This window comes from Mastacembelus armatus, chromosome 17 (genome assembly GCF_900324485.2).
Source record: "Mastacembelus armatus chromosome 17, fMasArm1.2, whole genome shotgun sequence".
Classification (NCBI taxonomy): Eukaryota; Metazoa; Chordata; class Actinopteri; order Synbranchiformes; family Mastacembelidae; genus Mastacembelus; species Mastacembelus armatus.
Genome location: NC_046649.1, coordinates 20,854,797 through 20,879,419, shown reverse-complemented (window position 1 = coordinate 20,879,419; position 24,623 = coordinate 20,854,797). Strand labels below are relative to the sequence as shown.

At 42.9% G+C, this 24,623-nt stretch overlaps 1 protein-coding gene across 16 annotated transcripts in view; it reads right to left on the bottom strand.

Moving 5' to 3' along the window:
* The window catches only part of svilb (supervillin b), a 45,480-nt gene that overhangs the window by 16,115 nt on the left and 4,742 nt on the right, over positions 1-24,623 (bottom strand). For 3 of the 16 annotated variants that reach the window (XM_026313140.1, XM_026313141.1, XM_026313138.1), the window contains exons 1-16: positions 18,057-18,117; positions 15,939-16,002; positions 14,939-15,030; positions 14,786-14,843; positions 14,539-14,687; positions 13,027-13,852; positions 8,770-10,026; positions 8,144-8,314; positions 7,917-7,954; positions 7,759-7,823; positions 7,423-7,559; positions 7,145-7,240; positions 5,307-5,595; positions 4,544-4,609; positions 2,622-3,354; positions 632-1,133 (exon numbers count right to left, since the gene is read on the bottom strand). In XM_026313140.1, the coding sequence (XP_026168925.1) occupies positions 632-1,133; positions 2,622-3,354; positions 4,544-4,609; positions 5,307-5,595; positions 7,145-7,240; positions 7,423-7,559; positions 7,759-7,823; positions 7,917-7,954; positions 8,144-8,314; positions 8,770-10,026; positions 13,027-13,852; positions 14,539-14,687; positions 14,786-14,843; positions 14,939-15,030; positions 15,939-16,002; positions 18,057-18,117 (4,604 nt within the window). Of the gene's footprint in view, positions 1-631; positions 1,134-2,621; positions 3,355-4,543; positions 4,610-5,306; positions 5,596-7,144; positions 7,241-7,422; positions 7,560-7,758; positions 7,824-7,916; positions 7,955-8,143; positions 8,315-8,769; positions 10,027-13,026; positions 13,853-14,538; positions 14,688-14,785; positions 14,844-14,938; positions 15,031-15,938; positions 16,003-16,204; positions 16,214-18,056; positions 18,397-23,113; positions 23,153-23,653; positions 23,712-24,623 lie in introns of those variants that run through there. The other 13 variants (XM_026313145.1, XM_026313144.2, XM_026313146.2 and 10 more) reach the window with 11 other exon arrangements.

Here is a 24,623-nt window from a genome sequence, read left to right as displayed (position 1 = left end):
TTAATCCACCCCTATACATTTTTGAAGGTGGGAGAAATTCATTTTTAGCATCACTGTTTCTCCTCCCAGCCAGAGAGCTCTGTGCACTGAAGAAATCCTCTGAGATTTAGCAGATTCCTCCCTACGCCCTCATTTCTGTCCTGTCCACACTCACACCGCAAAGACGATGACATAGTTTCTTTTACCCCTCAGCCATCCATTATCAGCACCTCTCAAGTAGTCTTTGAAAACCTTTTTCAACAGAGCAGATTTCTCTGACCTGGTTTTTCACATTTGAAGGTTTTTTCAATTATGACCCTGATAAAAATAATGTGAATGGTAATAGTGTGCTACAAAAGCAAATTAGGCCCTTTGATTTTCTTTTTGGATTCCAACAACTGTCACTAAGCTTTAATATTTTGGATTTACATGGCACGAACATAAGCTGAGAATTTTATGTCTGGGGGTCAGTGGTTTTTGCACTGGGAGATTTCAGGTCAGGTCAGGTAGCTAAGGTTTTCTCTCTTGTTTTGCTCTCGTTATTTTTACGTTGTACTATATATGTCTTTTTAAAAAATGTTTCTTTAAACAAATAGGTATAAAGTAAATCAAAACAGAATTAGCATATGCACTAGAAAAAGCCAGCACTCACCGCTCCTTGATGGACATCTGTTTGGTGGACATCCCGTCAGACAGTTGGGCTCCAGACTCCGTGGGGGACAGCAGATCTCCTGAATGGACACTGTGCCTGCTGAAGTCCTCGCTGTGCTCCAGGGGCAGGGACTGGGACTTCACTAGTGCATGGGGAAAAGACTGAGGCTTGGGTGGTGTGTGTGGAGGCACCTGAAGTTTTGATTGAGGCTGGGGGGTGTTGTGTGGGTAAGGTTTGGGGAGAGGCTGGATGAATCCCTGAGGTTTGGGTTGAGTTTGAGAGGACTGGATGAAAGGCTTTGGATACGTTGGTGGGGGCTGGGGCTGGATGTAGGACTGAGGTTTGGGTTGGGTAGGTGGAGGCTGCTGTGTGAAGGGTTTAGGAAGAGTCTGAGGAGGCTGGATGACAGTTTGCTGCTGCTGGCTGCTTGGCACGTGAGACACCGCCCTGGATGACACTTTAGCTATCAGTGGCCGAGGTGGTGCAGGATGGTCAGGCAAATCTGAAAAATAAAAGTAACACAATAAAATCACGTTGGGTGCCATTGGGTGCAATGTTAAGACACTGCTGACGCCAATCTTAAACATGTAAATTATCCCTAAAACGTACAACAAACTTATTGAAGAGTCAAAGGATAACAGTAAGTAACCTGCAAAGTCCTCGAAAGAAGATCAGTAAAATTAGCCAAAGTTAAAAATGGTGTGATTGTGAGAGAAACATTTTTAAGATAAGCTGCTAAATCCTGCAAAATAAATCATGTTTTGTATATACAAACATCCTGACAAAGGCCGATCTTCATGTCCATTTTTACATAGCATGGATCTATGGAGATATCAACATGCGTCTGCACACCATCAATCAACAGATCCATATTAGACTCCCAAAGTCCCCTGTGTATCCACTACTCATCCCTTAAACACATTCATACATGCCCATATGCAGCAGGTTTTGTAGGGAGTCATGTAGTTAAAGACATACAAAGCCTGTTGTTTGTGCTATATTAGGTGTCTATGTATGTACTGTGTCTGGATTAATTACACTGAGGGGACAAAAAGCTGATCCCCACAAGGAAAACCACCATATCTTAGATGTAAAGCTTGTCTTTTGTTAAGGTCAGGGTCAGGCCTGATGTAAAACATGTAGTGAAAATTCCCCAGAGAATTAGTTTAAATCACTGCCTTACACTTCAAGCCCTTCTAGCCTCCTGATACCGCTGTGTAACCGGCTGAGGTTTAGCTCAGATCTATTCATGCAGAACTAAATAAGAGTACAGCCTGCAGACAAGGCTTCCATTGTGTCCTTCTTGCCCTCTACCTGCTCCATGTAAGTACTAGCCAATTGTTCTCCACTCTCTCACTGAGTGCTTTCATCTCTCTGTGTACTATTTGTGTGCATGCATGGGAAAAGGCCACCCCTGGACACATTCTGCATTAGCACATAAAAACGGGTCAGGCCCATTATTCTGTAGCATGGGCACGGCTAGCCCACAGGTGTAAAATGGTGCAAGGGGACCACAGCCCCTTTGTACACCGTGACAGTGAGCACACACAGGGTTGTATTAAAAATGATGTTAGCAAACAAACAGCATGCCAGGAAGGGGCTTCCTTCTCTTAGACAAAGGGAGCTACGAGGCAAATGCATGGTAAAATATGCTAATTAGATTCAGCCTCAGACAGCTCTCTCTCTTCTCTCCGCACACACTCTGTGTAAGCCAAATCAAATACCCCCAGCTGGGACAAGTGTGTGTGTATAGTCGGCAGAAAGCAATCATGCGTGGGAGCACGCTGCATAAGACAATGAGGATAACGAGAACAGACCCATACCTAGACACTGTTTCCTCTTTTTTGGTCACTTCCTTTCGCTCTTTTCTTTTTGTCTACTTCATTTTCACACCCTTATCTCTACCCTCAGCCATTCATTCCATTGTATTAGTCTTCCCCCTATTCCTCTCCATCCCCTTTCTGCTTAAGTCATCAGAGCAGCATCCTACCTGAGATTTCTGCCTGTCTCTGGCTGCTGCTCCTCTCCTCCTGTGGGAAGGAGCTCTGATCAGCTGCAGCCTCTCTCAGGTAGCCTCCTCTTCCTCTTCCCTCTGCTCCCTCTCTACTCTCTTGGGAGTCTCTGTCTGCAGCTCTCCAGCTGGGAAGGGGCTCTGTCTCCCCCCTCCACAAAGAGGGCCCGGCAGAGTGCTGAGGCTGAGGATGATGCTGCTCCTGCCTGCCGTCCCAGTCCCTGTCAGGGGAGTGCAGCTTTCCCTTAATGCTGTCGCCTTGGCTCTCTTCTCTGGCTCCTCCCTGCTGTCTCCCCCTAGCTTTCTCCTCTTGCCACTCCTCCACCTCCTCTCCCTGCTGCCTGAAATCAGCAGAGGATGTGGGAGCAGGAGGTGCCCCCATTCTCTCTCTCCCCACCCCTCCCCTCTCAGGGAGGAGAGGGGAGGAGTTGAGCTCAGGCTCAGGGTGGCCTGGGTCTCCACTCTGGGTCATGGAGAAATACTTCAGTGCCCTCTCCTGGTGACTGTTTGAAGTGCTGGAAGCCTGTTGTTGGGCAGGGATGTAGGGGATGGCGGTGGACTTTCCTGCATGGAGACTGTCATCTTCGCCAATGCTGTTGCTGCCTGGCATCATGGTTACCGTGGTGACAGATGCCTGGGAGGTGGCGGCTGCCACAGAGCGGACCAGAGAGGCTGACAGGGGCTCCAGTTTGATCTCACCCCCATTTTTCAGCTGCAGGAACAGCAGGAATCATGTCAGAAAGAGGAGACTGAGGAAGGAAAGATTAAATAAGATTGAGAGTGAAATCAGAGGTAATCAGAGGACTGATGAACAGATAGATGGATGGAAGAGTAAAGAGGGATGACAAAACAGATAAGAGGTAGGAAAGAAACAGATGGTTGGATGAGAGGAGCAACAATCCAGGCAAATTAGGGAAAAACCAGACCAGTTCAGGTTTGCTAATGAAGCTGCAGCTGTATATCACTTCTGCCATTCACAAAATGCAGAAGGAATCACAATCAACACACTTGAATCATTCACAAACATGGCAGACATACACACACTGATAGCAGTTATCATCTGATACATAAAAGCATCTATGCTATGCCATTCATTTTAAATTTTAGCATCATAAAGCCATTACAGAATGTATGGAGCAGTCATTGGAGCCTCTATAAAAATGAAGATCGTCTTGACTGGGACAGCAAAGCAGGTTCAGGCCTTTAGTGTGTATTGAACTGAGCTTGAAACCTCAAATAGGTTCATAAAATTATGATGTAATACATGTAATACAGACTTAAAGGGATTAAACATGTATTAATATAAGCTTCTATATTAGTGTAGTGTATGAAATGTGAACCAGCTCTTCCTCAAACAGCTCCAGTATTTAGTTTATGGCAAACAAATGCAGCCATCCATAAGATGCTCATCGTCCACCAGACCAACACCCACTGATTTCATTTGCAGTTCAAGGTGTACTGCCCCCCCACACACACACACGTACACATTTTTGCACAGGTAATATCAAGGCCAGATGCATCCACATTCCCTAGATAATCATTTGTGCTAGTTTATTCAGGTTGGGCTGAGCCCTGAATAAAGTAGCATACACTGATTCAAATACCCCATGCAATCAACAAACAAGTCACAGATGCAACTGCTATTAAAAAGCTGCAGAAAACAAACAGGGTGCCATGATTTTTAAGTCAGTGCTGTACTACAAAGTATACATTGAAAACAGTTTGCAGTCATTTCAACCCTAAAATACACACATGGTTGTATTTTTGAACATTATTAAGCGCAGTGTAAGCATCCACTGCCATATCAACACTGGTCCCTGGCCGGACCAGCTAGATCAATCATGAACAGGCTCAGTCAATGCAGCCAATCAGATGCTCTGTACAGTTAGCAGGTGTCTTACATGTTCTCCCTGATTGGCCTCTAAGCTGCCATTACACGTCGCAGAGGTTACAGGTGGCTCAGGTTCCTGTGTGGACATGAGTAACTGACTGTGGTTTACTGCTGAGAACACAATACATCTCAAATTATCTGTTGCCAATGTAGATGGAAAAGTGTCCCATCACCTGGCAACGATATACATAAGAAGAAGATGCAGGTAGTTCTCTCATGATTAAACAACACTGGCTGTGGGCCTCTGCACATCACTGCAAAATAGGCCCTATTTCTGCTCTGCACCTGTGTATCTAGAGGGAATAAATTGTGCGACCTCTGTCCAGTTCATAGCAAACAGAGTCATCAGGCTGCACACAGACCCATATCATTCACCTGCAAAGTATCAAAGGGGAATGGTTGCGCTGCAAAACATTCACTGTTCTCAGTGTAAGTGACCTGGAAGTGAATTGTCTGTAGCTGCTGGGCCTTTTGAAGGGAGATTACGTCTCAGTAACTGCTTAGATGCTGTATTTTGATTTCAGTTGATTTAGAGCTGCTTTTGCACATCTGTTCTAGTGGCTGCTCTCATGGAAAATGTTATACATTTCTACAAATCACTGCTAACTGTTCTTCATCTACTCTAATGTCTATGTAATACCAGGTCTAATAGTTGGTTGCTTATAACTTTTTATAGAATTAGATTTGCTCTTTCATCATTTATTGCTCATATACCATTTATAACATAGTGGCTAATAGACAAAGACACATAACATGAAGTAAAACCTTCGTACCTGCTGCACCTCCCCTTGAGTGATGGGTTGGGTCTGAAAGCGAGCATTGGCCCTGCGGTGGCGTGTATTCCCTCGGACCCCTTCAGCGGTCTTACTGGAAGGCTGAGCGAGGCGGTTGAAGAGAGCCATCTTCTCAGCCAAGCTCAGGGTCGACAGGTCAGGCTCCTCTGCAACAGGGTGCTTGACATCTCCCTCTGCTCCAGGACTTGGAGCGATGGCTGCTTTCTGGTGGTCCTGGGTGTCTTTGTGCTCCTGGACTGCTGAGCCCAGCTGGGAGGAGGGCTGAATGCTGAGGGAAGGAGCGGTGGGGGCAGTGAGTGATGGGTGCCAGTCAGTATTTACAAAAAGCTTCTTTAAGTTTTGCTGAACAAAACATCTGAATCATTATATGAAGTTTTTACTAAACATATAGTCTTATGGTGTCCAAAGCTGATACATGCAAACACTAACCAGGTTCAATAACTTTAATAAGTGTCACATTACGAGCACAGCAACAGTGACATAGTAGATCAATGCACATATGCCACATGATCATATAATGCACTGTTTGCAAGGGTTATGGCAACGTCCCAGCAGTGTGCTAAGTTAAACCTGAGTTGGTAAACAAACTGCGGGACACGTGAACCCAGACATGCAGAGGGCTCTAAACCGCTCAACCTCTGACCTTTCCATACCATGTGGAACCTGTTTCTTCACTGACATTTGTGACCTGCCTGTGACAAACACTGCAGGATTTAATGTAGTAAGAAAGTACTTAATGTGTTATCACGTAAACACTGGCTTCCTTCCCCTATAAGGTGCACACAGCAACACGAGGGGACCGAAATAACAAGGAAAAAAGAGCTGGATGAACAGCACTGCAGCCAGGAGAGGGAGACAGAGAGTAAAATGTCTCTGTGGCACATTGATATTGTTCAGTACAAATATCAAATTAAGTTCATGAGGGGTAAAAGGCGCTGCTCTGTTACAACCTGGCTCTGGCAATGAATTTCACTGGGTGCTCACCTCAAAAAAGCAAACAAACTGTAATTTGTTCCATCATTATTCATTCAGTATTTTTATAAACCAAATAAAAAAGCTACTGACAAATATGAAAAAACTATTTAAGAGAGACAAAGGTTTCTTGTTTTAGCAATACACAGTCAGCACCAATCTTGTTGGTAAAATGCTTTATATTATTAAAGTAGGGCAGCTGGCTGAGTGGTTAGCACTGTTGCCTCACAGCAAGAAAGTCGTGGGTTCGCAACCCGGCCTTTCTGTGTGGAGTTTGCATGTTCTCCCTGTGCTTGTGTGGGTTTTCTCCAGGTACTCTGGTTTCCCCCCACAGTCCAAAAACATGTATGTCAGGTTGATTGGTGACTCTAAATTGCCCATAGGAGTGAGTGTGAGTGTGTGAGGTTGTTTGTCTCTATGTGGCCCTGTGATGGACTGGTGACCTGTCCAGGGTGGACCCCTGCCTTTCACCCAGAGAGAGCTGGGATAGGCTCCAGCTGATCCCTGGGACCCTGGTTAAGGAATAAGGGGGTATAGATGATGGATGGATGGATGGATGGATGGTTTATTAAAGTATTAATTGAAAATGTGTATGTGTAAAATAAAAGTTTGCTTAAAAGGCTTCAGGACTAAATTCAAAAGTCCCTCCTATGTTTTTACCCTTTATCCTTTTGAAACCATGAACAATATGAATATTAAAAATCACTAAACCTGTTTTTCATGCAATCTAAACATTCTATGGGTTAAAGTATATCACAACTACATGCAGTATATACTACTGGGGTACATATATATAGTAAGTAAATAACACATGTACACACATAAAAAGCAGCAACGAGCTGTACCTCATACTAGTCACATTGGTGCTGACTACAGTGGGGCTGGGGACACAGGTTACGGTGCTGTGGGTACCCACTAACTGTGACGATGTGCCAGGATCACTTACAAGTGGAGGAATGGATGGAGAAAAAAAACAGAAAGAAAGAGGAAAACACAAAACATTTGAAAGAGGTGGACAAATGTTTCTGAAGCAAAAAGGGACAGATTGTAAAGAAGAAAGGAACTGAACAGTAAAAATAACATGATAAAAACTACAGCTATAGAAGCCATATATAAGACCTACTTTGATGCACTGACCACCTCCTTGTTGGTGACGGGTTGTGTGTGTGAACGGTCCTGGACTCTTCTGAGACGCCTTTCTACAGCAGAGTTTCGAGAGCGAGGTTTAGGAACAGGTCCCTCTGATGTCCTTTCCAGCTCCTGGAACAATGTGTCATGAAAAATATCTAAGACTCTTTGTGAACACCTCGTTAACATACAGATTTAAAATATGGCACCTAAAACTATACACACAGCAAGTTTCATCTTTGCCTTTTTAGAGCATGAACTTCAAAGCTACTCAATCAAAAATAGTAAAAATATTCATATGATTGGCTTATATACAAAGTGAAAACCATACCCTAAAGAGAGACCTTTTGGCAGCCACACTCATCTTGGCTCTCTCATCAAGCTTCTCTTCATCTACTGAAAATAAGGAGAATCATGTTGAATAGCATCAAGATTATTATGAAATATAAATGGTCAATACTGTTCATGAGTGCAAAAGACTGAAGTTACCTTCAGCATCTTGTAGCTGTGTTGGGCTTAGACGGGACCTGAAGAAAACATTAATATACATGAAGCATCAGCATGTCGACTACATTTTTTTCATTTAAGAATCACTGGATATTGTCATGACCTGAATGTAGGACCATGTTCTGCCACTCAATTCAATGAATAGTTCTTTGTATATGAATTTATTCTGATTAGCTCCAGCAGATAGCCACAGAAAGCCCTTCTTGTACCTATCAGATTCCAAACGCTCTGCAGAGGTGATGGGCTGGGTCCTAAACCTCTCCGACATGCGGCTGTCTCCTGGTGTGATGTAACGTCGAGGCCTCCGAGCACCCCTGTCCCGATCACTGCTGCTAGCTGGATCTACCTCCATTGCTGAGAGATCTACTTTAGTAGTCTCACTTTGGGAGTGATGGGTCAGTTCAGAAAGATTGACGAAGACAACAAAAAGGGAAAAGTAGTTGGTTCTGGTGTTGTTTTTATTAATTAACAGTTCGGGAACCGCACTCAAATTAGGAGAGCACAACCTGTCTGCAACCCAGATGTGAAGAGCCATTACCCAGCGTTAACATGCTGCAACAGCCAACTGCCAAAGGATAACTTGCAAGAACTGATGTGAACTTGAACAAGCATGTTAGGTTAAGTTGAAAAGCAGGTTAGGTTAAGCTCACTAGAATAAACATGATATGGTAGATACCATAACAATACACCTCCCACATTTCATGCCACAGAATGACATTCGATCAGCATTGTTTTCTTGGATCATCAGTAGAATTTTTTATCTGCAAGAGCTCACTAACACAGAGTTAGAAAGTTATTTAGCAATGCAACACAGAGCCCATGCCATTGGACCTACAACTCAGGTTTCCGGTTGGCGTTCTCCAGATAAGAATTTCGCAGTTGTGCTACCGACACCCTGGTGTCCAGAGTGCCCATTTCCCCGTTAGCCATCCCTGATGGAGGGACAGCCTTGGATGCCTCTCTGCTGGCTGCTGTCCTCTCCATGCGATACATAGGAGAATGCTTGCTTACACCTATATCTGACATGGAGCGTGTTCGTATCTTAGGTTTGGGCACTCCGGTCATGTCCATGGGTCTGTGTTTTGAGCCCTTCTGGAGGTAGAAAGCTGAGTCAAATCTCTGCTGCCCTGATGGATCGCGCTGCTGCAAATCTTCATTTGGCTGGACCTCTTGCTTTTTCTGGGAGTCTTGCTGTTGACTTGGAGGCTTTTGTCTTTGGCGTTCGTACTGCTGCCTTTCAGAATCTTGAAATTGTCTTGATTCATCATACTGATGTTGTCTTTGAAGGTCTTGCTGTTGAATTTCAGTACCATGTTGTCTCTTTCTGGATTCATGCTCTCGCTGCTGAATTTGGGGGTCCTGATGGTACACAGGCTCTGTAGATTGATGCTGCCTGGGCTGCTGGTGTACAGTGGTATGGGTAGGCTGCACAGATCTAAATAGATCTTGGCTGTCTTTTCCCCTTTCTCTGATCTTCTCAATATTTCTCTCCCTTCCCCTCTCCCTCGGCCTCTCTATATTCCAGTCTTCCTCCCCTCGACTCGCCCTCCTCTGTTCTGGACTGTAGCTCTGCCACTCCATGTCTTCATGCCGGCCCCTGGAAGTATCATCCACACTCCTTTCCCTTCGGCGAATCTCTGAGGGAAGCACTGCCTTCCTGCTCTTCAGTAAGCCCTCTGTTTGGGCCTCTTCCTTTAGAGCCTGCCTGGCCTCCAATCTGGCCTCCCTGTGAGCTGCATACATTTGCTCAGCATTCGCTCTTCTTCGTGGTTGTACCTCAGGAGGTCCAGGACATTTGGTCGTGGACAGTGGGGCAGGCAGGGCCAAAGAGAGCTGAGAATCCACAGCAGGGCCAGAGTTTAGGTACTCAGGGGCAGATGAAGGTGGGGATATTTGGCTGTGGGCAGGATGGTGGCCTGGGCTAGGCTCAGGCTGGAATACAGTCCTTTGCTGGGTGGGCTCTGAGTGCTGTGATGTACATGGAGCAGTGCTCCCCTGAGTATGGTGTCTGTCTGTCTGGTGCTTGTCTGGACACCACTCAGGGGGCCTCTGGACAGTTTCATCCCTGGGCAATCGGTCTCTTACTCGGATTCTTAGGGAAAGGAACAGATAAAGGGCATAAACCAGGGTTTTTTTCCATGGGACACCAAGGTTGGTAAATGATTAAATAAGCCAGCTGCAGTCTAACCATTGACTGACTACTCACCCAGGTGTCTGACAGGGCAGGCAAACTTAAGACTACAGCTCAAATCTAACCACTGATTTTAGTTCTGCATGCTCTTTGTTAAATTCCCACTAAACATTTTATTCCGGCATGTCACAGATCTCATCAACTCATCAGCTATGTGTGCACCACATGCACCTTGTGAAACATGGCACAAGGTTTATGACATGTGACAATCATGGGACCAGCTTGAGCTCTCAAATCCTACACTAGAATTTCAACAAGGTCAAGCATCAGCACGCACTAGTTTCAACAACTCTCTTTCGGATCTCTCCCTGCCAGAAAAGTAAGCCAACTATTTTCATCAACAACCTTTTGACCCCTGGTAACCAAAGATTGCTCTAATCTTATTGTAGACCACTAAGCCAGACATAATTGATGTACCTCTGCTTTATCTGACATGGCATGAAGGACTTAAACAGTACTTGTGCTACTCGAGTACACACTAATACTAGCTAGTACAGTATAAGCAGCTGATAAGGCCACAAAGGCAGTCGGTGCTGGTGGCATTCACTGGACATTGTGACTGGTAATCTGTTTCTCTCCTTTCAGTGCAAAGTGATATTGATTAAAAAAGCTCCACATCTTAGAAGCTGCATATCTGATGCAGTGACAGAGTCTAGGTCACTGACAGGGTTCAAGACTCAGATGTAATTTCATATGGGTTAATAGGCCAGAATTTGAGGGAGGGTAGGGCTTGTGAGTGCAGCTTTAGCTGGGTGCTGATTCAGTGGGTCTGTGACTGACTGGGTCACAGTGGAGCTGACTAATGTTCACCCCATCAGCTCCAGATCACTAGCACCACTCAAATGTTCATGAATCCCAGGGGAAACTGAGCCACACTAAATTACCAAGAATGTAGGTCCAGGGGGCAGTATTGCTCTGATAGAGTTCTGGGTACATTTACTGAACATCATCCACTATATGTGAGAGAAGAATAAAGTACAATGCACATTCTTCTAGGAGCAAAATACTGGGAGAGCAGAGCTTGTTCCTCAGGGTTTGGCTCAGAGAACAGAAAAATAAATTTAACCAGATTCCAGCTGGATTGAGAGGAGATGGATTTTTGATTGTCACCATTACTCAAATGCCCAGAATACTTTAATGCTGAGCGTTAGTTCTTATCCACAAAAACAGATAAAAATGGGTGTCTGTGGTAAGTGAATAAATGTTGTAAAAGCTGTAAGACTAAATTAGGAATGAAAATGTTAAACCTATTGAGATTCACAAAGCTGAAGCGCTTGTTAAATATGTGACCATGACACCAGTTAAGGGAAACATTACTGTATGAAATCCAACACTGGCCAGTTACTGGAATGAGTTAGCTGCATGTCCACCGAAGACATGATTTCAAAGCACCGTCTTTATTAACTCACCATCTGTTGAATTTTTTAAATGTTCCTGATTATACTCAGGTCCAGTTTACCAAATATTTTTCTAGCTGTTTCTTCAAAAACCCATGTCATATTATATATATAAGAAAAAGGTTTCTGTAATACTGCAAAGGAAATCATGAGCAGTGCATCCCTGCTTAAAACACATGTACCCGGTGGACCATAGGTGTTTGATATGATTTCACACTGACGGCATCCCAAGTGGACAGTACCTTGAAGGCCAGCTGAAGGCTGCCTGAGTGTCACTCTCTGAGTCTGTGCTGAGAGACCAGTCCCTCTTTGACAGGGCAGCCAGGCTACAGGAGGGAAACTTCTAATCATTCTTTGATTGATCAGCACTAATAAGCTGAACCACAACAGGAGTATTTCCTGATGCCACAAGTGGTGAACAGTCTGATTATTGTTTTGAGGGTCCATTTAAAATAACTGTGGTGCACTTTTCACAATTGATATTTTCAACTGAAACTTTGACGATTTAAAATTTTTGCAGAAATATTTTTGCTGGTCTCATCTCTCCATACTGTTCATAACAGCATTATTTATAGGCCTTAGCTCATAGTGTAATAGTGTTTTTGCCTCAATGTCATCAAGTTAAATTCCCTGTTACTTACTTTTCTTGACAAGTGTAATAATCCTTCTTCATGTATCACATTCAACTTTATATTAGAAAGTGACATAAGCTTTTAGCTAATGAACCAAGCTGCTGTTAAATCAGGGTTCTCTCTCAGGGCAAACTGGGACATCATATCCCCCCCGAACACCTCGCCTGTCCTCTTCCCTCTCCCTAGGGCCCTTCCTTGATGAGCTCCCCAGAGCAGCTTTCTGTGTGAAACTGGAGCAGGGTGAGCATGACAGAGCTCAACCCATAGTCTAGAAGGATCTCAACACTTGCACGGTGGTAAAGCAGCAGGCTAGCTAGCTCAGCAGCCATTATCCAGTATACACCCTGAACTGCACTGCATTTTGAAAGGTTTCCACACAAAGACTTTACCATGTTCAAATGTCTGCACACACCAGTGTAGTTATTTTTATTTTTTACATCATGCAAGTATCTTTACTAATTTTATTTCACTAACTTTATAACAATAAAAAGGATGGAGAGAAAGGATTGTGCAGCAGTGCTCCTGCCAGAAATTACTAGCAACAAGTGGATTTATGTGAATATCAGTGAGTCATGTGGTTTCAACACTAAACGTAGTCACAACATCAGATTATTTCATGCTTCATCAGCAACAATATGCAGCAAACAGGACTACTGTACCAAGAATCAATATCATAACCTCTGTGCTGTTACAACTATGACAACCACAGCATTATGTCTGCAAATATGCATAATTCAAAACATAATTCTGAAAATCAGATAGACACAGATTTACATTTTTTTAGAGCCATGTACTGATGTTTATCAAGTAGTATTTCTTCATTTTATCTGTGTTTTGATCATCAATGTTAAAACTGAGTTTTATAAGCTCACCCCTGCCTGTTGAGGATGCTCTGGGCCTGCTGCTCAATGAATAAATCCCCAGGTGAGATGCCGTAGCGAGCGGAGGGAAGGGAGGCACGTCGGGCGGTGCGAGGAGAGCTGGGCACCGCTGTGATGCTGTAGTCCTTGGTGGAGGCAGGGCTTGGCTCCTGGTGGGCCAGGTCTTGTTGGTGGTGGGTTTGGTGTTCTTGTTTGGGTTGGGCTGGATGTTGCTCTTGGGTTCTGGTTCTTAAGTGCTCTTGAGTCCCTCCACGCCGGTAGTTCTCCATGTTCATCGCTCTTTCCCGCTCTGAAAATCTGCTGGGTCTTTCTCGGGTGGGGGGAGAAGCTTGGATGGTGTGGGTGGAGCTGGTGGTGGAAACAGGTGCAGGATCTGGATGAGTCCTCATGTAAACCCTGCCTATTCCAGAGCGGTACGGTGCCCTGGGCTCCTGTCCTGGCTCCTCCATTTCCTGTCTGTCTCTCCTGCCAGCCATTTGTTGGTCAGAGGTATCAGGGTCTCGGCGGGACCGGTAGCGCGGTGTGTAATCAATGTCTGCTTCCTGATCCAGGAGGATGCCATAACGCTCTGACAGCTGGCGACGGCGCTCTGCTTTGTACCGGGCGATGCGTTCAGCCTTGGAACTGAGGCTGGTGGAGTCTGTGGGGCCAGACGTGGATGTAGAGGAGGTGGATAACGTTACTGGGTCAACATAGACCAACACTGGCTCTGTACGGCTGCTGCCACCACCACCACCACCTTTGAACTGAGTTGACCTGTCTGGAGGTGACACCTGCTTCTGGGGGGCCTCCAAATCCTCTCGACTGTAGTGCCTCACTGTGGGAAATAATAGAAAGACTGCATTACTTAACAACAACAACAATCCTTGACAACCATGAAATATGCCACTTGTCACGTGGGAGTTTCTGCAGTTACTAGTTTGTCTCTTCTCACATGTAAACACTGTTCACTTCGATCTCCAAGTCAACACAGTGGATTTTTCTGAAAGTTCAGATAAATCTGACAGTATATTGATTGACCAAGCACATTATTATTATAACAATCACAGAGGTTCTGCTATCCTACAGCTGTGTGGAAAATTTGATACATCATGTTAATAAGAATTTCATTGCTGACATATAAATACTAGATCCCCTCCATCACACATGACACACACGTGACATTATTCTAACAAACCCATCACACGTCTTCATCATATTAGTGTCTTGCAAAATGCAACAACATGCAATGCCTCTCATAAATGTTGGTGTTATACTTCACCAACACAGTTGCATTGAAGCACAGTGCAGCTGCCCAGTGTGGTCACAGATGAGAACTGAGTTACTCTCAAGACTGCAACGTTTCTGAGCAATTTGAAATAGGTCAAATAAATTGACCAACTAATTTTCAACATAACAAATGACATGGTTTACATATAATGACTACGGTTGAATATTTACTGTTATTTCAAGATGAGTCCATGCAGCGTCATATATTTTTGCAGTGCATCGTGCCATGCTTACCCATCACACAAGGCTCACAGGGGTCTGAGGCTCGGGTGTACCGTGGTGGATCCTCCTCCAGCATTCTGTTGGCGACCAAACCACCGGGCACCAGAGTCGGAGGAACGTCATTTTCAATCCCCTCAAGGCGCCGGGCTATCCTCTCCTTCCTGTCAGAGACAACAGGGCAAAAGCGGGCAGCTATTAGGATAAACATATCTTTTTTCAAAATATTCAAATGAAACTATAATGTTGTGAGCTCTGATACCTGTTCATTTCTAAATCGTTTGTGACTTCTCCCTCGAAGTATTTCTTCAACTCTGAAACTGGTTGTTTGAACAGAAAATCTAAATTGAGCATCACAGAAATATAAAAAACAACAAGCTATTTATTTTAATGAGGTATTAAAACTGATGCACACCCTTAGGAAGGGCAGCCAGAAGTCTAGCATCTGTATCTGAAACACTCTTGATCAAGGCGGACTTGTCACCAAAGGAGAGGTCACTCTGAAAACTGAATGAGAAGGCAAAGTCAGAAAAATTAAATGTAATGCAAATTTCATATTAACACACACAAAAAAATGTAATGAAAGAAGTACATTTGACCTTGTTGATATATCATATTCATTTCACCATTTTCCTTAAAATGTGAGCTATAGGAGGATAATTTAGTGCTTTAAAAGTGGTGATATTGAAATTACAGAATGGCAAAACTATGACTGAATAAACCTCATTCACAATGCAAGAAATACTGTTTGTCTTTAGACTATATTCTAGGTTTTCACAACTTCACAACTCTGCCTTTTAAAGAGGTGATAGGAGGTAAAGATGACGCTCAGCTGGTGTCACTTCCAACAGGATACAGCTTAAGAACTAGGTCAACAAGTCCTGGTTCTGCTCCAAGTGGAAACAGTCAATCACTGGCTTCTCTTAATGTCTTTACATGTCAGCATCAGAAGGTCACACAAGATGGGATGAATGAACTCACCTTTTTTTGTAAAGACTTCACAATCACTTACATATAGAAATCTCAAGCTAGTCCTAATGCTAAATTACAGCTACAGCTCCAATGTTGAACAACCAGAGGAACCGCTGTAAACTAAAGCCAAAGAGCGCTCAGTGCCAAGTACGACTAAACGAGGTATTACAGCAATAATACCATGTGAACAAAAAAATGTCTAAAGAGAAGCTGTACCAGGCATGTTCAACTTTTAGTGCTTACTGAGCATGACAAGCTAAAGCACGTCAGTAAATATCCTTAATTATACCCATCTTGGTGAAAAAGGAAAACGGGAAAAATGAAATGTGCTCTCAGAAATGCTACGCCATTTATGTACCTCCACTTTTTGTCTTTGAACTCTACCACGTGACATGTCTTTGTGTTTTGATTGCAAACAATATAAAGACCTTTTCCTTCCTCACCTTAAGGCGTCTGTTGGAAACGAGGCTGAGCTGCAAAGTTTGGCAGGAGCTTTAGATTCAAATCCTACAAAGAAAAAAAGGGGAGAAGGCCTTGAACTACAAAGAAATGATGTGTACACATGCTGGGAGTAATGGGTGTAGTTGTAGTATTTGGAAGTACAGTGTGATATATTATGTCATTGATTTAAACATTAACACAAACTAACGTAACACATCTGTTAAGACAAAATGTCATGTTTAACAGGAGAACAAGCACCATAAAATACCTTTACTAGAGAAGCATTAACCTTGTTAACCTTGTTTTCTGTTCGTAGAGAAAAGAGGCCATGTTCGGACCGACATTAGCACTGAATGTAATCACTGTCACTCATTCATGTCATTAAAAACAATTAGTTGCTACAATAAGCAGGCTCTGGCAAAAAAAAAAGCAAGATCATTAAGCAGAAAGATTACCCTGGTTCAGCATGGCCAACCAAATATGTTCCAACACACATTCCTGGTAGAATAATTTGCAACATCAATGGAGCAATTCTGCTTCTGAGCATGCAAACCATCAAGAGTTCTGATGCCTTCCACAGCTGTATAATCCTGTCCCAGTGTATTAGAAACCGCAGTGCAGGGTTTTGGAGTCTGACAAGGATTTAAACCATGGATGTGTCACTCAAACTGGACCTCCTGAAACTTATTTCATGGTCATTTCAGCAAAACAGTCCACCTGAGTCCCACTCAGGCTACCAGTATAAAACTGTACAGCCTAATGACACTCGATGGTGTCTATAAAACAAGCTTTAGCAAAATCAACTCACATTTTAATGATGAGACACCATTTTATGCCATTTTTAACCTTCTTCAATTATTTAATAGCTATTCGACTAAGTGATTTGTTCTTGTGGTATTTTAAAATCAGGATATAAAGCTAATGAAAGGAAGATAAAAGGTTTATATACAATGAGCTGCAATGAGCCGATTCATTCTGACAGGAAATTTCCATTCTCATTATGAGTCAGTTGTCAGAAAAACATTACTTAGAAAGTTTCCAGATGATAGCTGACCCTGTCACTCTCATGTCACAGCAGCAGCAGCAGCAGCCTGTTGTAAAGTTGTATCCCAGTATAGGAGGCAGATTATGTTACTGCTCCAGATGCCTCCTGAACAACTCTTACAACTTATTTTGGCCACCAACGTCTGTGTGGCAATACAGTGTTGAGGTTTTGGCAGAACAGACAGGATAGATGTGGCAAGATTCATGTCTGATGTAAAAGTTCAGGGGTCTCAGTAACTTGATGAAATTGATGGGTATGTTTTCATCTACAAGTTAGAAATATACATCAGAGAGGCTAGAAATCTGGGTTTTCTAACTGCTGCTGCAATGTGCTCGTTCTAAGGACGCAACACACTGATCCTAGGAGAACATATGGCTGTGGTAACTTTGGTACTCTATTTTCTCACCTAAAACTGATAAAGGTCATAACCTTTAAAGTGTGATTTGTTCTCAAACTACTCAAGATTTTCAAAGCCAGTGGGAATCTTGTAGAAGTCTACATACAAGTATCTGTCTGTTTATCTAAGTCTGCCTTCTCTGATGGAAAGCCCCTTGTGAAAAAGTCAGTCTGGCTTCCCTTGGAAACATCTACAGGTTGTCAACAAGACAAGCAGCACAAACTCAAGGCTGACAGTCCCAAAGTGAACATGATGAGGAGAGAGATTTTCTATAAATATTCAGGTGCAAAATAGACTGCCTGAGTGAACCGGGCCCTCACTAGCACATAACGTGTGGAAAGACCTCAGCAGGCAATGATACGTCACATGGTGTTCGTAAAGCAGGTAAAACATCCGACAAATGGCAACGGGAAAAAGCATACGGCACAAGATAGCACAAAGCAGCACCCACCCGTGGACAGTACAACACTAAATGAGTCTAGTAAAATGCTCTATGACCACCAGAACACACACTAGATTCATTTAAAGCAGCCTGTATTCAAACCAAACCAAACTGTCCTTGACTTCACTAAGGTGCTAAATTGCATTAGCCTAGTGCCCAAAGCACTCTGCAGAGACAAGGATATTCCAGTGGTCATCCCATAACCAGACCAAGACTCCCCCTTCTTTAGGCCTTACCTTGGCCACAGGGCTGCACATGGTTCATCTGGTAACTACAGATCCATGGGTTTCGAAACATGGTTAAGAAGAAGAGATTAATTGCTCGCTGCCAGACTCCCCTCTGGTCACAGCAGTGGTGACAGCAGTGGACACCAGGAGTGAAAGGCTGCTACCGGCAAGCAGACAGGCAGGGATGAAGGTGGTGACACAACCACACACACGGACAAGAACACAGCCACGAGAGAGTGACTGCCCTGCTTCACAGGAAGCTACAGCCTACACGGACTGGCTGTCATACAGTGTGTGTGTGTGTGTGTGTGTGTGTGGATGTGCATGGCTGAGTGTGTGCACGCAAGAGAGATGAGCAAGAGAGAGAGAAAGAGAGAGAGAGACAGCAGGGTGCTAAAGCTGCTCAGAGCCCTAATCAGATTACAAGCAGAAATTAGCCATGATGACAAAAACTCTCAAACAGGATTGGAGGAGGGTGCCTGCAGGGCTGCAGGGGGTGGTATGGGGTTCAGGCCTACTGGAAGTCAGATGGTATTCTTATAACACACACACATCAAGTCTGGCTTCAGCCGAGATGGCCAGGAGCCAACAAAACTCCAACAACTTAAGACAGAAGTTGTATTAATAGTGTGATGTTATCAGGTAGTGTAATATTTCTATTTTTAAATGTATCTGGAGTCCAACAATTCTGTGTACTGCTGGTTTGTATGATTCATTACGGTTGTAAGGCTTTTACTGGAGACCTGGTCTTGAAACCAGTTCAATAACTAAAGAGGGCTCATTAGGCTGTCATATGGAGTGCAGCATTCATATAATGCATTCTTTAGATTTACCACTGTTAAAAAGTATATAGAGACGGATCTCTGTTGTTTCATCTGTGTATCATAATTTGTAACAATCGAACTGTACATACAGGTAAGAAATTTCACACAGACTCTGCCTTTGTCCCCAGTTGACCCGAACCCCTAAGTACAGACATAATCCCACAGAAAGGGTGCAGGCTAAATCTAAAACCCACAAGTCATCACCTCATCACGTCAGGGTTTGTGAGACAGAGAAGAAAATAGAGCATGGTCTCTTGTGATCACTGATCACTTTTGCACGCTGATCCTTTAGTGCAAGGAACCTAAATACAACGGGAGAAAACAGAAAAAGAAACCTTCTTGGGGCATCTACTCTTGATTACAGCTCATCAGTCCATTTCTCCAGTCCTTGTTGTTCCTAACTTTTCAATCTTAACACGCAGACTGTGACACCAGCTGCAAAAAAATTAAACACTGACCTTGAATCACAAAGACAATGGAAGCCAGAGGGTGCACAGTAATGTGGCCTATTCTACTGTTAATGACACTGTCTAAAAAAGAAGTTAAAGCAGCTAGAGTGCTAAGCTTCAGTACACATGTACACACCCACACAGGCATCTGACAAGCTTTAAAGAGCACGTTTAGTCCAAAATGAAAGAAGTTGTGCAATAATGTCTGAATGGTTTAATGTGGTACGCTGCACACACTGGAAAAGACAGCTTGACTTGAGTATGTAAGTATAATACAATAAATTGTCTTTATGGCTGCACTGACCTTTCCAAGGCTTGCACCAAAATGTGTGCATCACCCATAAGGGACACATTTACCAAAGCAAGCATGTGGGTTGTATTGTTTTATTAGAAGCATAATTCTTAAAATGACAGTTTTTTAAAAATCTAAAGTAATTACACGTTTTTACTTGGATTGTGTTGCTGCTCGTGATCTTTGACTTCAGTGTTTATATAAATGTAATCCCCTGAAACCACCCAATGTCAAAAATATGTCAGTATTTCTCTCTATCCACACATTCACACATTTTTTTATCTGAAATGGGAACCAGAGATATATTAGCAGTTTAGTTTATAAACTGCAGGCATCAAAAATATATAATAAACATGGATGCAACATATTTACACCTCTTCCTCCCATTAAAGCTCCTATACTTGAAAACATCAGTACAATACTATACAATTACAGTGTGTTAAGCTTGACCGATGAGGTAATTCTAATCTAAAATATATCTGAACTGCACTGGAGAAGTGACCTCATAATAAAAACCCAGCTCACTGACTCTCGTCACACACCTTTGGACTCTGTCCTAGCGTGCCTGCACACTCACCTCCTCTGTGTGATGCTTTATCTCACCCTTTCACACACAATCTCCCCTCCCATACCCCTAGTCTGCCTCTCTCACTGTAGACGCCCCTAATAAGGCAACATGTGTTGTGAGTGGCTGCTTCAGAGAGAGGTCACCCTGTCAGCCAGCCGGCCTGTGTTTACCAGAGGACGCCTGCACTGCCTTGTTTTCTTTCCCACTCCTTCTCCTTTTCAATCCCTAGATTTGTCATCTTCACCATCTATCTCACTCTTCCTCTCTTTTTCTCTCTTCTACACTGAATTTCAGATGATCATTTAGTATAAATGACTATCTTTCTCTCTTTTTCTTCACTTCCATCGCTCCGTTTTTTCCCTGTTTATTTTGCTGTTGACTCCACCTTTCAGCACCAACTGCTATGTAAACATCCGCAGAAACAAACATGATACGTCCTCCATCAGTCACTCTGTCTAATCAGTTCCACGCCAGTTTACAACATCAAAACAGGCCACATGTCATTCATACGGCTTTTCGTAGAAGTAAACCACATAAAAAATAATCAAAACCATCCAAGTGACTAAACTGAAGCAGACTAAGTTGGTCCAACTGAACTGAGCTCTGGGTTACAAACCTCCGGACTGCCCTGAAAATGATCAGCTCTGGGATGTTTTTATGTCCCTTTCAGAGTCAAATTTCATTGTATTTTTTCCATTCTTATATATGACTGAGTTTGTGTTTCTTCTTGTATTGTAAATGAAAATGCAGAATACTGAAGATCTTGACTCTAATTCAAAACAGCTCATGCTCAAAAGAAGGAGAGAAAACAAAAAACATGAATAAAACTAACGATACAATGAGAATACAGGAGTTGAATTTTAAAAACATGACTAGTTTACTTCTCAGAAGTACTGCCAAGAGTTGTGTGTACATAAATCACATCACTAAAAAGACTTCAGCCTGTTTATTGCTGTGTCCATAATTAACACTCAGCCCCTCAGCTAGGTCAAACAAAAAGCTGTTTCCTGACCCTGACAAGTTACCACTGCTACAAGACGCTCCACGATGAAGCAACCATCTAGGACATTAAACGTCTCCTGTGCTGTTGGGTCGAAGACGAACAGCAATGTGAAATAAATGAATCGCTGCACAAACCAGTCACACACACAAATAAAACTCCCTGTGTGACTCAACATCAAAATATCTCTGAGTAAATCAAACCAAAAGCTGTGAAGCTCAGCAGCACTGTGGAGCATGTTGATTTGACACTTCCATATGATTTGCTGTATCTGCCTGAACGTCACTAAACCTGATGCTTCATGTGATGTACACTATGCCACAATCTGCTGCTGTGCATTGGACTTTTTGTTCTCTCACAGTAAATTTAAGAACAAATACTAAATGGTAAACATGTGTTAAGAGGAAGAGACTCACATCAGTGAACTTGACTGCGTTCGATCAGGATAAATCACAAACAATTTTTTAGAACATATTCTCTGACCATAAAGATTTTTGATGATATGAGTCTTGCTAAAAGACATGAGAATGGACATATGATTTACTTCACTCTTGCACCATTTGTTTTGAGGTGTGTGGACATGTGAAAGCTGGAGGTACCTCTTCCTTCCAAAAAATACTTGTCTGACTTTAATAAGTCTGTTTTCCAGATCTAGTTTGATATGTTTATGAGGCAGATAAAGTTGGGAAAGTTGGGTGCCAAGTATTTTGGCAGTAACTTTACTAATAATCACTCAGTTAGTTGTAATAATGGTTCACTACAATCACATTATTTAAATCAACACTGTGACTTTGTTTGAAATTTTCCAGATGGTATGTTCACCCCTAATTGTATATTCTCATCAGACTCCATGTGATTTTTAAAATTTATGAAAAGTTCAATCGTCAACATTCGTGCAATGTTGACGATTACTTAAAGGTGCAGTAACTAAGGTTTTCCGCATTGTCTGATAAGTCAAGGACATGATGTCTCTCAGTTACACTATCACTTTCCATGACACTTCTTATTCCAGCTTCTCTCCACTGTGTTGTCGGTAAATTATCCCTGTCCGCCACCTAGCCATCGTTACAAGAAGTGTTTCCAAATTGCAAATAGTCATTTCCAACAGCCAGCCATGGAGGAGCTCTCTGCAGCTAGAAGGGGGAAACGCTGGCTGCCAGAGTAAAGAGGCAGTGTTCTTTTCCACGTAGTGGGTCAAAGAAAGAGCAAAAATCAGGGTTAGCATCAGTTTGGCGTTTTGACATGGAGAGTGTTAAAAGAAGCTAAATGGTTCAGATGTGACCAGTCCAGGGTGGACCCCTGCCTTTCACCCAAAGAGAGCTGGGATAGGCTCCAGCAGATCCCTGGGACCCTGGTTAGGAATAAGCAGGTATAGATAATGGATGGATGGATGGTTCAGATGTGCTGTTTTAATAACATTAGTGGCCTTGCCTGGTCATGATGGTACTTTTGTACTGAGTTAATCTCACTTTAATTTGGGAGTAAATTTCAAAAAGCAGTAACCAAACAGTTCGACTGTAGTGACACATTACTCAGCTAACATTACTCAGCTTACACTACCTCTGCACAGTTCATTGCTGTAGCTTTGGGAATGGGAGGGGCAAAATAGAAGTAAATGTGGTTTATGTTGTGAGTTAGTTTTGAGTCTCACTAGACTTTTAACTAAAAAGAAATCTGGCAGAGCACCTAAAGACCCTTTAAGAAGAGGCAGACTATATGCTCCACGTTGGCCAGCCTTTATTAGGACAAACATGTTTTTGTTTAGGTTAGTTTGTACAATTGCACTAATATTCAATGACACACACTAATCTAAACACATATGCAGAAGAAATACATGCTCTAAAATTCATTCTCATGCACATGGGTCAAGTGAGAGCCCTGAGGCAGCAAAGCAGAAACCCTCATCCCTCCTCCTCCTTCCTTAAACATTTACTCTGGCATTCCCTTCTCAGATCCAGGTCTGCGTTCCTCTCTGCTGCCTTCCATCAATGCAGCCTGACACTCAGCACAGAAATCTGCCTGATGTGCTCTTATATGGAGGTCGGTGAGCACAGTGCCCAGTGTTGAGAGGAGGCTTTTAAGAAGTTCTGCAACTGTTAGAGCACGAGAGAGGGAGGGGACGGAAAGCCAGACAGAGACAGAGTCAGAGAAAACGAAGGAGGAGAAAGATCAGGATTTGAAGCCAGAGATGGTTACTTGAGGATTTGGCTGCCCTTTCTTAAAGCTACATCTTCCAGGAACATCTTCACATTATGTAACATGATGAGGTAAATCAAGACCAGACAAAAAAATCTAATAAATGCACATGTTCATTTTGATAAAATATGTAGTTAGCTGTTGTATGTCTGTGTTATTGCAGAGGCCATTTCTGCAGCTTCTCTACTAAAAGAACACAGAACGTTAAGATGGAAGAGAGCAGCTGATATGCAATATAAGCAACAGCTCAAATTATAACCCATATCACAGTATGTACCTGAAACATTAGTTGTCCAGCTATTCATGGGAATGCCAAGTACTGGCCAAAACAAATCCTAAAAGAAAAATCGGACCTTTAAACCTCATTTCGTCATCATTAATCAGATCAACAATAATGTAAATTTATGGAAAAACCAATGCGTAACACAGTTACAAATTTATAGTGGTGAGCATTTCAGTATGTACTGTATGTATATTTATATCTATAGCGAGTATTTTTCATTTCATGGTAGAAGTAACACTATCAAGTCTGCTTACTAAATGTGTAAACTGACCAAACCATGCATTTACCCTCACAGTTATTTGTTTATTAGACACTTTGTTTGAGATCATTTTATAGTTTCTTATTATATGTGTGTTTATATGGCGTTCACACTGTCTTTCTTGTACTTGTTCTTCTGAAATCTGATTTGACTGGATTTCTAATCCACTGAGAAGTCCCATAATGAAATCATTAGATCTGTATGGTGCATAAATAATTCTGAACATCCTTGAGCAGAGGGATGGCCATTATTTGTGACTGATGACAGATGTGACCCACACAGTGTTCATGCTTTCAGAAGGAGCTCATCATGTCAGCAGGCAAGGAGGAGCTTGTGGACAGTTTTCTGCTTTCTGATACACAGGGTGCTGCTGGTGACAGCAGGGACAGTCAGAGACGGTGCTGAGTACAAGCTCCAGTGATGACTGGATATTAAACAGGTTACATACCTGCTGGAGATAAATATAAACCCCAAGAGCTGGGGTCAGTTTGGTCGTAACAGTTTGTCCACTGAACCGGAGCAGGAGCATGTTGAAAGAGTGTAAAAGATAATGCTGATCCCGCAAAGATTTGGAGCTGTTGTTAATATAATTGCTGCACTACATCACCAGGACACTTCACTGTTCTGAGAATTGAATCTTTGCCCTTTCATTTACAAGCCACTTATTCTTACAGCTGTGACAGTCTGTTGCTACCGTCTCCAAGA